Source organism: Polyodon spathula, chromosome 2, assembly GCF_017654505.1.
Source record: "Polyodon spathula isolate WHYD16114869_AA chromosome 2, ASM1765450v1, whole genome shotgun sequence".
Taxonomy (NCBI): Eukaryota; Metazoa; Chordata; class Actinopteri; order Acipenseriformes; family Polyodontidae; genus Polyodon; species Polyodon spathula.
Window position 1 is genome coordinate 78,605,635 of NC_054535.1, and position 14,987 is coordinate 78,620,621.

Consider the following 14,987-nt stretch of genomic DNA (forward strand, 5'->3'; position numbering starts at 1 on the left):
ATTACGTTCATAAAAGTACGTTATGTATTTTCAACATACCATTGTTCACTAAAGTACAAAACCTAATCGTAACAACACATATTTGCGATACGGTTAATAGGACGTCGTTATTACTAATATTAATAGTTCATTAAAGCCCTGCTCTAGCACTGCATGATTTGTTGAATTCGTTAAGGCTTCAATTCACTAGCACAATATTGTTATCAATGCAATCATTGTGGAACACCTGGATAGCCAGGCACAATTCATTAAGACGTTATTTCCACTGTATTGCTCTGTAATAAATGAACTAATTATGCATTGCCTAGAAAGGTCTTCAATTATGAATAAGCAGCAGTACTGCAGATCCAAAACCTCAGCTCTTACATCTCAAAAACAGCATGCTCCAGAATAAGGATTTATTTGACTTCCAAATATTTCATATAAAAATAACACAACTTATCAGGATTATGTATTTGTTCACTATGCAGCACATGTAACTACCACTGTAAGTATAATCCCAAACTGGAATAATACATTCTAGATAAACTGATGATTTTATACAAATCGTACAATATTTATATGAATGTAATGACCCCCCCTTAAGTACGTGCAATGTTTTTACTGAACCTAACTTAAGGCAATGAATACCTGTAAAACAGCAGCTGATTATCCATATGCATTAACATATAGGAATAAGACAATACAATAAACAAGCAAGTCATTTCTTTCAAACAGAATTGGAGATTAAAGGCAGGTTTGAATAAAAACTAAGGAATTATAAAACAACATCAACATTACAAATACAACTAATAAAGAAGTCCATTAATAGACAATTGTTCCTTGTGTTGATGCAGATATAGCTCTGTCGTGGTCCTTTCTACTTCCTCTTTTACTGTCCTTCTGAGCTTTTCCATTTTCATCATCTTGCCAGAAGATCTTCTTAAGGAACTGCAAAGAAATAAATGTGGTCACTGAAATACAGCTTTTTCTAATCGTGGTCCTTTATTTTTTGGGCACACTGTTGATAATAAGCATATTTTAATTTCCTCCCATTTACTGATTTAGCGATTAAGATGAGTATTGTTTATTTTTTTATTTTCTTTCACAGGACTGCAGCAGCAATAGATCTCAAAAGCAGAATAAGCAATGTGTTTATATGTCCGCCACTAGCAGGGTCTTCCTAGAAGCCTGCAAGAGTGTAGTTTCAGTGTGCATCAGTAGCTATGGGGAGGAGGATCAATATAATGAGCTCACTGCCTGATATGTTTATTCAGCAACGATTATTAACTTCAAGTATTAACAGAATGTACTCCCCCTTATTAACACACAGTTTTATCAGCTGTTTTTTGTACTTAAGATATGTAAAAATTGTGTCTGCTAAAAACTCTTTATAATATTATCAAGCTTTTTAAAATACAGTAAAGTCGTAAACATGCTTCCTTTTTCGTTTTAGAATTAAAACAGTCTGCAATGAAAAATAATTTTGTTGTAACCAAACCTGTAAGCAAATGTTACTGTTCAGCTGCATGTTTGCTTTGGCATGGCTCTGATAATAAACTCTTAATCTTTGAGCCTGCTCTTACCTCAGGCTCTCTGACCCCCTTGTTTAGAATAAACTCTTTGAAGGTGTGTGTCCCATGCAGCTGCATTAACTCTTCATCCTTTTTATATGAAAAACAAAAAGTAAACATCAGTAAAAAGTGAGAGTAGATCTGTTTTTGTTTGTTTATTTGCATTTGTGATTTTAGTAAGGAACTAAATTGCAATGGCTACAGTCAGGGGTGATACATTGTTAGCTTGAATGCACCTCCGTTCTGACCTGCCTTTTAGTTCAGGGCTAATCTTTGGCAAACTATAATAAATTATGCAGTGGTTCTGTAACCGAGGACTATTAGTTTCACTTGTTACCTCACTTGAGATGAAAGGCTACTACATTTAATCACCATTTGTTGGTATAATAAAACCCTTGAAGGTGAAACAGTTAATCTACAAAGACATCTCTGATCTGTTTGAAAAACAGAGAGGAACACACACAGCAATCCAAGCCTCAGACTATATGGGATGTGCTTTACATGTTCCAACACAGCTAGTTCAAATCTTCTTAGCCATGTGTGTGTGTTTTTTTTAAATCCACAGATTCAGGGAACAGGAACTTTCACATAAATTATCATCATTTGATCATCCAATTATCGTCTAACATATTAACAGGCAGTGGTTTAAGATTCTGTTTACAGGATTAAGATCTGGTTCCTTTTAGAGGCATGGCAAGGTTCGAGGTCTAGAGGTCTAGAGTAACTCAGGCTCCTCAGTAACGGTTAAGCAGTTGTGATGCAGAGCACTGAGAAAATAAAATAATGTCAGATTAGATTTGTCAGAAGTCAGAAGGTTTTATAGGTTATAGCAATTAGTCCCATGTATGATTGGTATTCTGGATACTTGTTGTGCTTAACTATTATCCAAAATCTAAATGTAGCCTTCACATACTCATTATTCTGGATGTGAGGTACCACACATGAATATATTCTGGATACTAAATCAATGAAAATCACTATCCACGATACTCATCGAACGCCCAACTATCGCATCCTTACCTTACAGTGAAGCGTAAAAGCCTGGAGTCCAGCATGCAGCAAAGTACACTAGGCTGATATCTGAAATACTCTTTAGTGTGACAGAGCAGAAGAAACCTCTGAACAGAAGTGGATTTGTGGTTACAGTTAGTATCTACTGTACTGGAAAGTTTAGAGCAGCATAACTAACCTTTTCACTAAGTTTATGCATTTTGTCCAGTTTTTCTTCATGAACATCATTAGGGTCTTTGAGTGGTTCATCTGCATTTCTTTTCTTCCATGTCTTTGGGTCAAGATACCAGGCTCCATACTTCACCTTAACCCAGCTTGGATGGTAAGAAGATTTCTGTGTTATGAATACGTACAAAATTAATTCCCACTTAGTGTCCCTGTGTGTTTTCATATCTTGCATTTCCAAACCATGTTTTAGTGAAGGCCAGTAAAGGTTTCAGTAATTTCAGTAATGGCTTTTATTGTAGAGTAGTCTAAACAAAAATTAGATAACGAGTTGGAACTTAGATATTAATTAATTAATTAATTCATTCATTCATTCATTCATTCATTCATTCATTTTAATTTTTGAGCTTTGTCATCTCCAACAGTGATTCCCAAACTGTGGTCGCTGAGTAAACTCCAGGTGGTCCACAAACAACTCCCAGAATTCAGTTAGGCAGTTCTTGCAAAAAAAACATTTCTACAGAATCACACGTTGTGTTACTACAATATGTATTACTAAGCAACACAACAAAAAGCTTTTACAACATTATATATATAATTATAAGATATGCATGTAGTCTGCATTTGTCCCTTTACCTGTTTTATTTTATTACGGGTGTTTTATATTATATATATATATATATATATATATATATATATATATATATATAAAAAAAAAAAGGAATAGTATTTATATATAGGTATATACTGTAAAAAAACATTTATATTATATATATCTATTATCTATCTATATTATATATATATATATATTATATATATATATATATATATATATATCTATATATATATCTATATATAATATTATATATACAGCTCCCTTTGATAAAAATTTTATGTATTAACAGAAGGTTCGCGATAATAACTGTCGAAAGATTTCTTTGTGTGATTCATTTTTTAACAATGTAAAAAATTGTTACACATTATGAAGGAACAGAACAGGTTTACAAGAATGAATTCTGGCTGTCGGAAAAGCTTAGGTGTACATTCATCGCATAACGTATTGCATTGAACATTCCTAACTGAGCGAACCTAACTGAACAAGACAGACAAAACAAAAATATAAAAAAAAAAAAAAAAAAAAACTAAATTAAAACCACAGTGTTAGTACTTCTAATTTTCAACAATATACAATAAGTGCTGCAGTGTTGCCAGGGATACAGGAATATCCTTATTATTTCCATATTAAACGTTTTTAGAGAGGAGCTGCACATAGTAACAGAAGGAGGCTGTATGTGTTGCTTGACTTGTGAACTGTACCGTAGTGTGAAAACAATGTGTACAGTCTGTTCCTGCCGCTGTCATATTTACAAAAATGCTATAAATCCTATCGACTGTCGCCACCAATCCCGTTTAGTTTACACATCACAGCCAACCAAAATAGGTATGTAACATCCTGAACACGCTCCAATCATTTTTTTTTTTTTTTTCTAATTGCTTCCCATCCACCTCGTCTACGAGTTGAGTACATTCAATTGCGTTAGAGATGGTGATGTTAATTTGCTACACGAGGTAACGGTTGTGTGCACCAGCACTAGTATTTAAATTTATTGGGTCCGAGGACGACCCAAAGCCCCAGTGCATTATTTGTCAAGAGGTTTTGTCAAACTAAACTCTTAAATGCCATTTATATACAAAGCATTCAGAATGTGAAAAAAACAACAACAACAAAACAACAAAATAAAACAAAAAAACAAAACTTTGTAAACTTTAAAATTGGGAACTTTGCCAATAGTAAGTTTCAATTCTTAAAATGACAATATTCCCTGATGAATTGTTAGCCAAGACTCAAGCCCAGGAATCTCATTAAGTTAGGTATGAAATATAAATACTTTACTTTCTACATATACACATACAAATTAGTTTCAAATTACTGTTGTGAAAAAAAAATGCTTGACAAGTGGTCCGTGGGAATAATTCAAACACCAAGGTAGTCCAGTCCCTCATTGAAAAATGCTGGGAACCACCGACCTGACCTATAACTTAAAATAACCTATCATTATATTTTGTTCAATCCAATACTGCCCTCTAGTGGTCCCTTTGTTCAGTTTGAAATTGATAGCTGGGCTATTTCGTGCTTTAAAAATATAAGTTTCTTAAAATGACAATAATGTTCTACTTACAATAAATCGATATCTATACTTATAATAAAGAATTGAAAATGTTCAAGATCAGGACCCTTCTGTTTCTTACCATTGGTATTTCACCATCCTTTTCAAACTGTGATTTAGTGTCAGTCGGTGGTCGAAATTCTCCGACAGCCATTCTTAACTCTGCAGGCACATTGGTCAGCTCCACAACCTGGATAGGTACTGTGAGGGCAGGCTTGCTCTCATACCCACTGCCGAAGAGGCTCATGAGAGTGGACTCATCCAGGTTATTACTCTCTCCACCCTTCAATAGGCACAGAAACGACTGTCAACAAGGGGATACCAAGCTTTCTTATAAAAAAAAAAAAATCCATCTATTCTACCGCTTATAATGCTTACCAAAGAAGCCACCCATTCGCAAAACTCCTTAGTGATCTGTTTTATGTCCTCATCAAGGGATGGAGATGGAAGGTGCTTTATCTTCATTTTCTTATCCTCCTTCACCGCATCTTCCTTGTCTTGAAGCCACATGTATGGGTTTTTATGTTTCGAGTCTTCACTTCTAAAGTCAATAGGAAACACAGAATCACCGGGGCTGCTTTTGTCACAAGTGGCCACCGGAAACTATACGAAAACTTTAGAAGGGACTAAACAGCCAGAAAACTGTCTGACGAGGTTCAGCAATTGGAGGGTGATGTCACTGTTAAACCGATCTGAGCACCCCTGTGATTAACAGGATTTAATCAAATTAGCTAAAGAACATAAAGAAATACATCAAAATCACCTTTGTTTTATAGAAAAATACAAATATTACAATAAGCGCATCACAGAACAAGTAAGCAAGAATAAGTAATAAGTATATTGGAAATGTAGGGCTTTCTGTGATATTTTAGAGGTGTTCGCTGTCTTAAGTCTAATAATGCTCTGTCTTGCCTTATCTGGTAAAGGATGTGCTGTTTGTAAAGTCAAACACAGGATGACATATACAGATACAGCAAGGTTAAGACAAAAGTTTTCCTTGTGGCCATTTTCCTTTAGAACAAAGTACAAAGTACAAAGCACTGTATCTTATGAAATATGACAGACATTTAAAAGTCACTCCCGCAGTGGATTGGTGTGACACCTCTGCATGACATAATAAAACAAATCTACTTGCATGGCACTAGCAGAAGGCCTTGTGCTCAGCTCCCCTTTAGATGTAGACAGAGCTCTGTCTTTTGTCTTCTCTTGACCGGTAGAGATTTCTTCCTGCTCTTTTGCAGAGTCTGCTCTGCAGGATCCAATCTCGCTACTCAAGTGCATTTCGGGGTCAAGGATATCCACGACCTCCTCAAAAAGCTAGTTAAGAAATGGAATTAATACCATATGACAAAGAAAATGCAAAGCAGAAAAACCTTGCTTCAAAATATGTTCTAAAAATAAATGTTGTCAAAACATTGGTTTACTAATATTTTTTCCATTAAAATACTGAGCTGCATATTATATATTTATATACAGTTGTAGCAGGCAGCTAATAAAAGAGATACCATTATTAAAAAATGCACTGGTAAGACCTCACTTAGACTACTAGTCACAAAATCTGAAAAAAAAAAAAAAACATCACTGTACTAGAATAAAAATACAAATACAATGTAATATGTTTTTAAATTATGAGGAAGTAACAAAATATGTGTTATAGTTATTATTATTATAGCTGTTATTTAGCGGAGACATTGTTTTTTATGGATTAAGGTAATCCAGGGTGATTACATTACAATAAAATGTTTTTTTTAAAAATCAACTTATCTCAGTTTAACTTGGGGGGCATGGAGAAACAGTAGTAAAGTGGTGATAACATAAACCAAGACCAGTACAGCAAATGGTAGTTTTTCTCATGAAACTGCATATTAGCAACATACAAAATCCCGTGCCTTACCTCTGGAGGCAGCCCTTCTTCCAGGTGTGGATAGAGAGCCAGGGGGTGCTGGGTAAGGCCATACTCAATCTCCTCGATGTACTCCCCGCGAGCCTGCTGCAACGGGCTCTTCTTTGAGTAACATACCTGTTCTTTGGTGAATCTCTTTCTTGGCTGTGGTTTCAAAGAGACTGGCTCACCATGAACAACAGGGCGCGGGCCCTTCTGATTTGGAATAAAAGAATCCTCCCCTCTAAGAGGCGGGTAGCCATCTCGGAAATCATCCATTCCGTTTTTTAAAAAGCGCCACCGGGAGCCATTTAGTGCCCCAGATAGTTGTTGTTTATTCTTCTTTTCTTTCAGATACTTTGTGTGCAATCTATCCTTGTACCTGCACATAATCATACAAAAATATATAGCATGTTTTATTTACTGACTACCACGAAGAATACAACTTTGGTATTAATATGTGTCAATTAATTGTGTTAAAAGCAAAGAATAAAGAATTCACAATGTATATACACACACACTTACACACACACACACACACATATGTGTGTGTGTGTGGGTGGGGGTGTGTTTTACTAAATAATTATAATACAAACATAGTAAGGTCTATACATGTACAAAAAAACTAACAAAAAACAAAAAACAAAAAAAAAACAAACAAACATTCACATACTAGGCCAACATCATGCAGCTATAGTACAGTGAAAATCAACTTCATGTAATCGTGTATCCATACAGTACAATCATTTTGATCATATAAAGTGCTGTGTTTTGTAAATGTATGAGGCTGATGCTATTAAGTGTTTTTCGCTGTACTACAACTATACGTATATTATACAGATGGTTTTTGTAATAATAATAATAATAATAATAATAATAATAATAATACATACATACATACATACATACATACATACATACATACATACATACTATTAAGTTACAAGTTACAATTGGTGTTTTGTTTTACATAATACAGTACCATTAAGTTAAATTTATTTATTTAAAAATAAACCACCGAGCTCCAAAAAACATAACAAAACACCAGAGTGATATCGCAATAATAATAATAATAATAATAATAATAATAATAATAATAATAATAATAATAATATTTTTTTTACCATGGCTGGGGATTTATTTTGCCTTCATGTTTCCCCAACGAAAGGTGAAGCTCTTTTCTTCCATCCATTTAATGTTGTACTTTAGACAACAGTCACCAAAAAACTCGCATCAGTGTAAAATAATCCTAAACATGCGCTATCGCTCAACCCTGATGTGTACACAACGCCGTTGCTAAGAAACCGACAAGGCACGTGTTGAACAACCGGATGTGACTACTTATCCTAAACTGACAAAAGCTGAAAATAAGTAATTGAATGAAAATAGTTCCTTTATTTCTCTCAAATGTTCCCTAATATTATTAAATAAAACTCCGCCGAATGAAAACAAAATAATCTATTCAAGTTAATGTAAAAACGTCATTATTGTGCGACCAAAATAACTGCGGCGCTTGATTGTGTCAAATAAATTTGGGTTGGGTGGTGTTGACTTATTGAAACTCACGGGCTGGTGGAACACGAATACCAGAATCGAAACTTAGTTTGTCTCACTGAGACATTGAACGTGACCTCGTATAACTGACAGAGTAAGGAGAGACGACATCTAGTATAAACGCTCAATAGTCATATTATTCATTCAGTCTTGAGTCAATTGAAGACGAACATCCAAGATGAAGAACACCTATTGTATTTACAGCACTGGGATACTGTCAGTAGTCGTTGTAATTGTCAGCATCGCGCTGGTTTTGTCGGAGGTCTTCCAAAACGCACTCAACGCACGAATAAAGAAGGTAAGTGTGTGGTTTTTTTGTATTTTATTTTATTTTTTATCGTCTAAAATCTGTGCTAGTTTTCAATCAGAAAACATTTTTTTTTTGTTCAGTCCGGTGTTATTTTTTTCTTTCTTGTTCAGTCGGGCCTCATACAGCAAGTGTAATTCGCCTTATTTTTAAATGGACGGGCTATGCTCAAAACAGTTTTCAATGTTGCCATTTTCTGTAAGCACACAGATCATAAGTGTCATTTATTTGTTGAGACGATCCTCCAAAACATTTATAGTGACAAGTGGATACATGCAGAATGACAGGGGTGGGGCATTTGTTGCCTATTTTAACCTAGACCACTTTTTTATTTTAAGAGTCATTCTCCAAGAAGAGAAGGGATATTTAACATATGTTAATAGTCATCGTCAAATATTTTGTAAAGTTATTAAAGTAATTTTAGCTAACAGCATAATTCCATAAATCTTAGCTATTTTGCCACACACGTCTCAAATGTGCAGTTTTAAAAGAATCACGTTATAATACACATGTACAGCGATTAACACAAAATACCCAAACATATAACTACTTACTTCACGCGTGTGTAAAACAAACAAACAAAAAAAAGGCAGTAGGCTTAATAGTACTACACAACGATGTACTACCATTGTTGCAATGAGTAAAGCAATCATAAAAAAATGTGTTGTACTTCCAATCAATTCTGAAGAACAGTTTTAAAATAAGAAATTGTCCAACGTTATCTGCTTTTTACAGTGTACCACCTGCCACTGTAAATCCATCTCCATTTTGCGTTAAGCTTCGTAGCCAGTTTCAAAGCCACGATTCTGTCTCTGTCCGCCAGAAATACGCAGTTGCGAAGTCAGTGTTATAAAAGCTACATGAAGTATGTGCTTAAATTATGCAAGTGCGCTCTGTAGCACTGGTAACTACTAATAAAGCTGTCAATAACCGGCGTGCAGTTACTAATATCAGAATTCTGTTAACATTAAAGACTATGGGACGGGATTGGTTCCTGGAAATATGTTGTTAATAAGCGAAAGTTGTCTTTGTCAGGGTTGAGTAACGGGCATCTACTGTATTTTAATTTTAAAACGAGCAATCTGTTACCACTTTAGGTGTAAGGAAACTCAGTTTCTGTGCCTAATCTGTTTGCACTTGTACTCCCTGATTCAGTTTACATAAGCAGTGTATTCTGGGTCAAAACAGATTACTGCCTAAGCATGTCGGTCAGTAGGGAAGCACCTGATTGGTTATTGACAGGAAAGAAGCCAGTGAAGGGGTGGGGACAAATTCATTTGCTTGGTGAAATGACCCAGTTTTCTTAACCTGTTGTAGTCCTGAGTACAGAGTATGCTATAACATGTGTTTCTGTCAAAACTGCACATTTATGACCTATAAAACGAATAGATGTTCATGGCAGAGAAATGGTCTGGAATTATAATGCATCAAAAAACAATACAGCAATAAAATGCACATCTCTTCATTGACATATAATTGTAATAATACCCTCCTCATCAGGAATTAGCAGAGAATATGGATCAGTTTGTCTCTTTAGCTCCAATAAACATTCTAGACAGTGAATGTCTGGTATTACTGTTTAAGTAAGTCACAAATAATGTGCATTATCAGAACAAAACTGGCACTTCCTTTGCATACTGTGATCATCTCATGTGGAGTGTCTATGTCCTGTTATCGAACTTTCAATTCAACAGCATGAGAACCACCATACAGAAATCCCTCTTTTCCCCGACACCTCCTCTGTTTGTGCTAGGCTAAGAAATTTGAAAATGGTTCCATGGATTTAATATAATGTTTTTTAACTAATGCTATGACCTATTTGTTTTTGCATTTCAAAAGTTTGTAAACTGTTATGTTATTGAATGGAAAACAAAGTTAACAGAATTACTGTACCTGTCCTAACTTGATTCTTTCAAACTGAAGGGAGTGGTACAGTATCTTAGAAGTGAAGCCTTACACTGGGGGGATGGGTTGTTATTCTGCAATAAAAAAAACAATCAGACACATCTACAGTAGTCACGTGCTTACCTGGTAACTTATTACTGTGTTATAAGACCCACTAGTTCATACAGGTGACCATACCTGCTTATATAATTTTTTTTTTTTTTTAAAATCGCCTTTAGATATTTAGACTGCTCTAGTGCACAATGATAGAGAAATTGCAGGTAATTATTTAACCAGTTGTAGCAACACGTGGGGACGTGTAACACTATTTTTTGGAGCCCCGGTACTTTCTTATTTCAGTATTTTTGCAGACATTAACAGTTTCCTTTAACCTTTAGGCCTACATGATTTTGTGTCTCTCTGTTGGGTCACAAGTTTTAGAGTAGAAGTGAAACTGTCTTCCTGGGTCAACTGTTTGGAATTATGTCCTGGTTGTAAAACCCTTGTTACAATGTAGAATGACATCATCTGTAGGGCCTTTTCTGATGCCAAGCTCCACACTGGCATGTGGTACAATTATGGAACAGAAAAGTTTGGATTTGCTTCATGACATCAATATTAGGGATGGGCAGTTTCAATCCTGGAGGCCCATTCCACTCCAGATTTAAAAACCTCTGATTTAGCTACTACTGTGTTAAGGACCTTGATTTGCTTGTTTGGGGTCTAAACTTTGTGTTGAGTGATTCAAACATGAACATTCCTTATGCTTGTGCCTTATTTGCTATTAAGCCTTTTGGGATTAGTGTATGATACATGGGTTTAAACATATACCAGAGGGGGTAATAACTGGACAATGCTCATTGTTTTCATAGGAAATAATACTGAAGAATGGCACTGAAGCGTTTGAAGCCTGGGAGAACCCTCCTCCGGCAGTGTATATGCAGTTTTATTTCTTTGACCTGAGAAACCCCTTGGAGGTACTTCTAGGAGAGAGGCCATTTGTGGAGGAGAAGGGACCTTACACTTACAGGTAAGCCTAACAATTGAAGCAGACATGCACTTTGGCATCTAATCTACTCCCCAAATTCTGTATTGAAATAATGCCAGTATTTCCCTCTAGGATTTGATTTGGTAATGTCCTTTGAGACAGTTACACAAGTCTCAACCATCAACTGCATTGTGCAAATAGTAATTTTAGAATAGCTTCTTGCATGTCTCAGCAGGAGAGGCATTTCATATTTGGGTTTTGTAACATTAAAACGGACTGCCTATAAAGTTCTCATTGCCGCATAGCCTGGCTGATGAAATAAAAGTGAATCAGATTGTTTTAGAAACCTTTCGTCTTGCAGCAATTGCTGTTCACTTCCCCAAAACTCCCCCAGATATTTATATTAGGAAAAAGCACATATCGCTAGTGGTAAAAAGGGAATTGAACAATGAGGTCAGACAAAGTCATGACATTTTGTTTATTTATTACATTAAACATGTTTTAGTGTTTAACCCTTTGAGTAGTGAGTTTTAGAATGTTGGGCCCACTGGAGTGTTTTTTTTTTTTTTTTTTTTTCATCTTTACACTCCTCAGATCGACACATTTGTTAGTAGGCTTGTTAAGAATTTATTACACAACGAAAATATGTAAACAACTATTTCTTACAGTAAATAAACAAAACAAGTAAATATTAATCGTTAACTTGTCATAGTGAAAGGTTTTGACAAAAATGGCAGGTAGTCAATAAACAATGATCAGGATCAACAACATGTGGAGAGATCCATCCATCACATCTGGGTAAACACGTGGTGAGGGTGAAGGCAGTGAGGAAACGTAGCTCAGTGATCCTTGTCACGTTGTCTGAGCTTGGGCCAGTCGATGTTGAAGGTAAATATTCTTCACTGATATTTTCACTAACACCTGATTCAGTAGAAGAATTTAAGTTGAAATTGAATATAATTTCTAGTACCTTCCCCACAGAGCATTTCTCGACGTTTTCCAGACGTTATTGACATTTTGTGACTGAGTTTGTTGGGTGTAATTCCGTAAATATCTGGCAGATGGCGCAATAGACCACTACAAGGTGTTACAAACACCTAGAATTGCTATATCAGATTGTCAGCAGTTTTGTAGACTCGGTAATTCAAGTTCAAGTTGAAAGCTCAAAATGTGCAGAACGTACAGGTACTTTCATACTCCCTCGGGACCATTAATTCAATGACGTACCGGTACATTTGTACTACTCAAAGGGTTAAAGCACATGTTACTAAGACTGGTGCTGCATTGAACATCTTAGTAAACTTCACGTTTCTAGAGTTAAAAAAAAAAAAAAAAAAAAATGTATTGTATTTGTGAAATAGGGCTCTTTAGAAAGGCAAAATGGACAGTGCTCTTCAGTTGTTCTGCATATATTCATTGCTATATGTTGGAGAATAGTCTACATAGTGCATGAATTCTTGTTTATTATTATTATCATTATTATTATTATTATTATTTTTTTTTAGAGAGTTCAGGCCAAAGGACAATCTAAGATTTTTGGACAATGACACTAAAGTATCAGCCACCATGCCCAAGACATATGTGTTTGTGCCTGAGATGTCCGTGGGACACCGAGAAGATGACCCAATCAGAACTGTTAATGTTCCTGCTATAGTAAGTTAACAAAACATACACCATGGCCTGTCTAATGCATAATAGTAACCTTGGAGAAAAAGTGGATCAGGACAGTTTGTATTTGTATTTATTCCAAGTGTTTATCCTGACGCAAGTATAAGAGGAGCAAAATGCATGGTATTTGCAATCAACCTGTCTGAAGTGTTTGTATTGTCATTCAGTCTGTACAGTGCTGCTCTTTCCTTTCAATAGCCAGACATTTAGACTGGTCCATGTTAACTTTTGAAATCGTCTGAAGTGAAAGCAACCATTCTTTAATATTGTACCCTGTGCTCACATGCCAGATGACAAAGCCAGACACAACTGGTCTATTGTTACAAGGCTTTTTATTCAATAGATAGCTTTTTTTTATTACATACTGATTTTTCAAGATTTTAGGAACATGTATTTTAATATTGAAATTTAGTTTTATTGATTCACATGCTTAGTAATGCTAATAAGCAGTCAGTAAATCACATCTGGTGAAATATAGAAACAGACTTAATACAGTGTTAAAGGGCATCGCTATTTAGATTCACAGCTGTTTAGAGCATTACAAAATATCCCACTACCCTTTTTTTCCCATTCAGTACACAACAATGTTAATAGAGTGAAACTTCTGCAAAGTATTACTATAATTCTAGTGAATCAGTCAGTCATGTAAGGGCAGTCATAAGCCAGATGTTTTTTTTTAATCCAATTACTGTGTATGTTTCATTGTAAAAAAAACAAACAACAAAAACCTGTTTTGTGGATAGAAAATAATTAATGGAATTTCTTTTATTTTTCATACAGACAGTGATTGAAAAATTTAAAACTCACCCACTGATAAGTAACATAATATCATCATACATGAAGTCCCAAAATATAGGTCTGTTTGTGACCCGTACTGTACATGAACTACTCTGGGGTTACAAAGATCCTTTACTTGCTGTTGTTCACAAAGTTCGCCCTGAAATTGATGAATACTTTGGCCTCTTTTATAAGGTAAGTCTGATGTCTGAACTCACTTGACACCTGCAATGAATAACTCAGCTGTTATTTTTTTAAACCAAAGAATGTAATGTTTACAGTGTTTAATGGATTTGGATATAAAACTACAATTGTGAAACAGGCCCCCTAGCTTATATTACACACAGCTCTTTGTGAAGATATAGTAGTTCCTGTGGTTTAATATATTAACCCCTGCACCTTTTTTATATGTTGATTTGTAATAGATTTAAAATTTACAAGCACATGTAGTCCTGTATACAAGACTATTTGCACAATAATATAGTAATGATTACCTGAGCTATTATCTGTTTGATTTCCCAGATGAACACCACTGATGATGGTGAATATGTCGTCCTGACTGGCAGTCAGGACTATAAAGACTTTGCCAGAATAGTTGAGTGGAGAGGTAAAAGGTATATTTGTTTCTCAATATTTGTCTGCTCTTGTCGCTGTACTGGTTGAAATAAATGAATGCAGCTAGATTTGTGCCTTTTTTTATTTTATACATTTTTTTTTTAAACAGTGCCATTTCAAATATATAATTCCTTGGTTTCTGTATAAAACATGTCTCTATAGCTTAGTCTTCTCTGCATTGTGCCTTTCATAAACAGAGCCTAATTTGTTTCGTTTTCTTTTACTGTAGTTGAGGCTGTCTCAAGCTTCCTATTCCTCACAAACTAGGATTACGTTTCACTTTAACTGCCCATATCCTCAGAGTACCAAATAATAAAGCAAACAACATCTGTGATACAGATAACTTATTGTTTTTGGCATTGACACAGTTAGCATATTTTTAACTATTTTATCTTTTTAAAAAGCTGTTACAAAC

The 14,987-nt window shown here is 35.1% G+C and overlaps 2 protein-coding genes across 3 annotated transcripts in view; one reads left to right on the plus strand and one right to left on the minus strand.

Moving 5' to 3' along the window:
* Window positions 1-105: 105 nt before the first annotated feature.
* On the minus strand, window positions 106-8,086 carry LOC121301422 (protein FAM47E-like). The gene is made up of 8 exons (XM_041230812.1): window positions 7,904-8,086; window positions 6,792-7,161; window positions 6,033-6,214; window positions 5,276-5,438; window positions 4,980-5,180; window positions 2,743-2,898; window positions 1,566-1,643; window positions 106-930 (listed from the first exon to the last, which is right to left on the minus strand). Exons 1-8 carry the CDS (start codon window positions 7,969-7,971, stop codon window positions 805-807), a joined length of 1,344 nt encoding a protein of 447 aa, XP_041086746.1. The 5' UTR covers window positions 7,972-8,086; the 3' UTR covers window positions 106-804.
* A 249-nt stretch (window positions 8,087-8,335) lies between these two features.
* Window positions 8,336-14,987, plus strand: part of LOC121301414 (lysosome membrane protein 2-like) — a 42,833-nt gene continuing 36,181 nt past the window's right edge. For both annotated transcript variants that reach the window (XR_005947620.1, XM_041230796.1), the window contains exons 1-5: window positions 8,336-8,631; window positions 11,397-11,554; window positions 13,018-13,165; window positions 13,961-14,152; window positions 14,480-14,571. Coding sequence is in view for 1 of the 2 variants with exons in the window: in XM_041230796.1 (XP_041086730.1) it covers window positions 8,512-8,631; window positions 11,397-11,554; window positions 13,018-13,165; window positions 13,961-14,152; window positions 14,480-14,571 (710 nt within the window). In the remaining variant the exon portion in view is untranslated. The remainder of the gene's footprint in view (window positions 8,632-11,396; window positions 11,555-13,017; window positions 13,166-13,960; window positions 14,153-14,479; window positions 14,572-14,987) is intronic.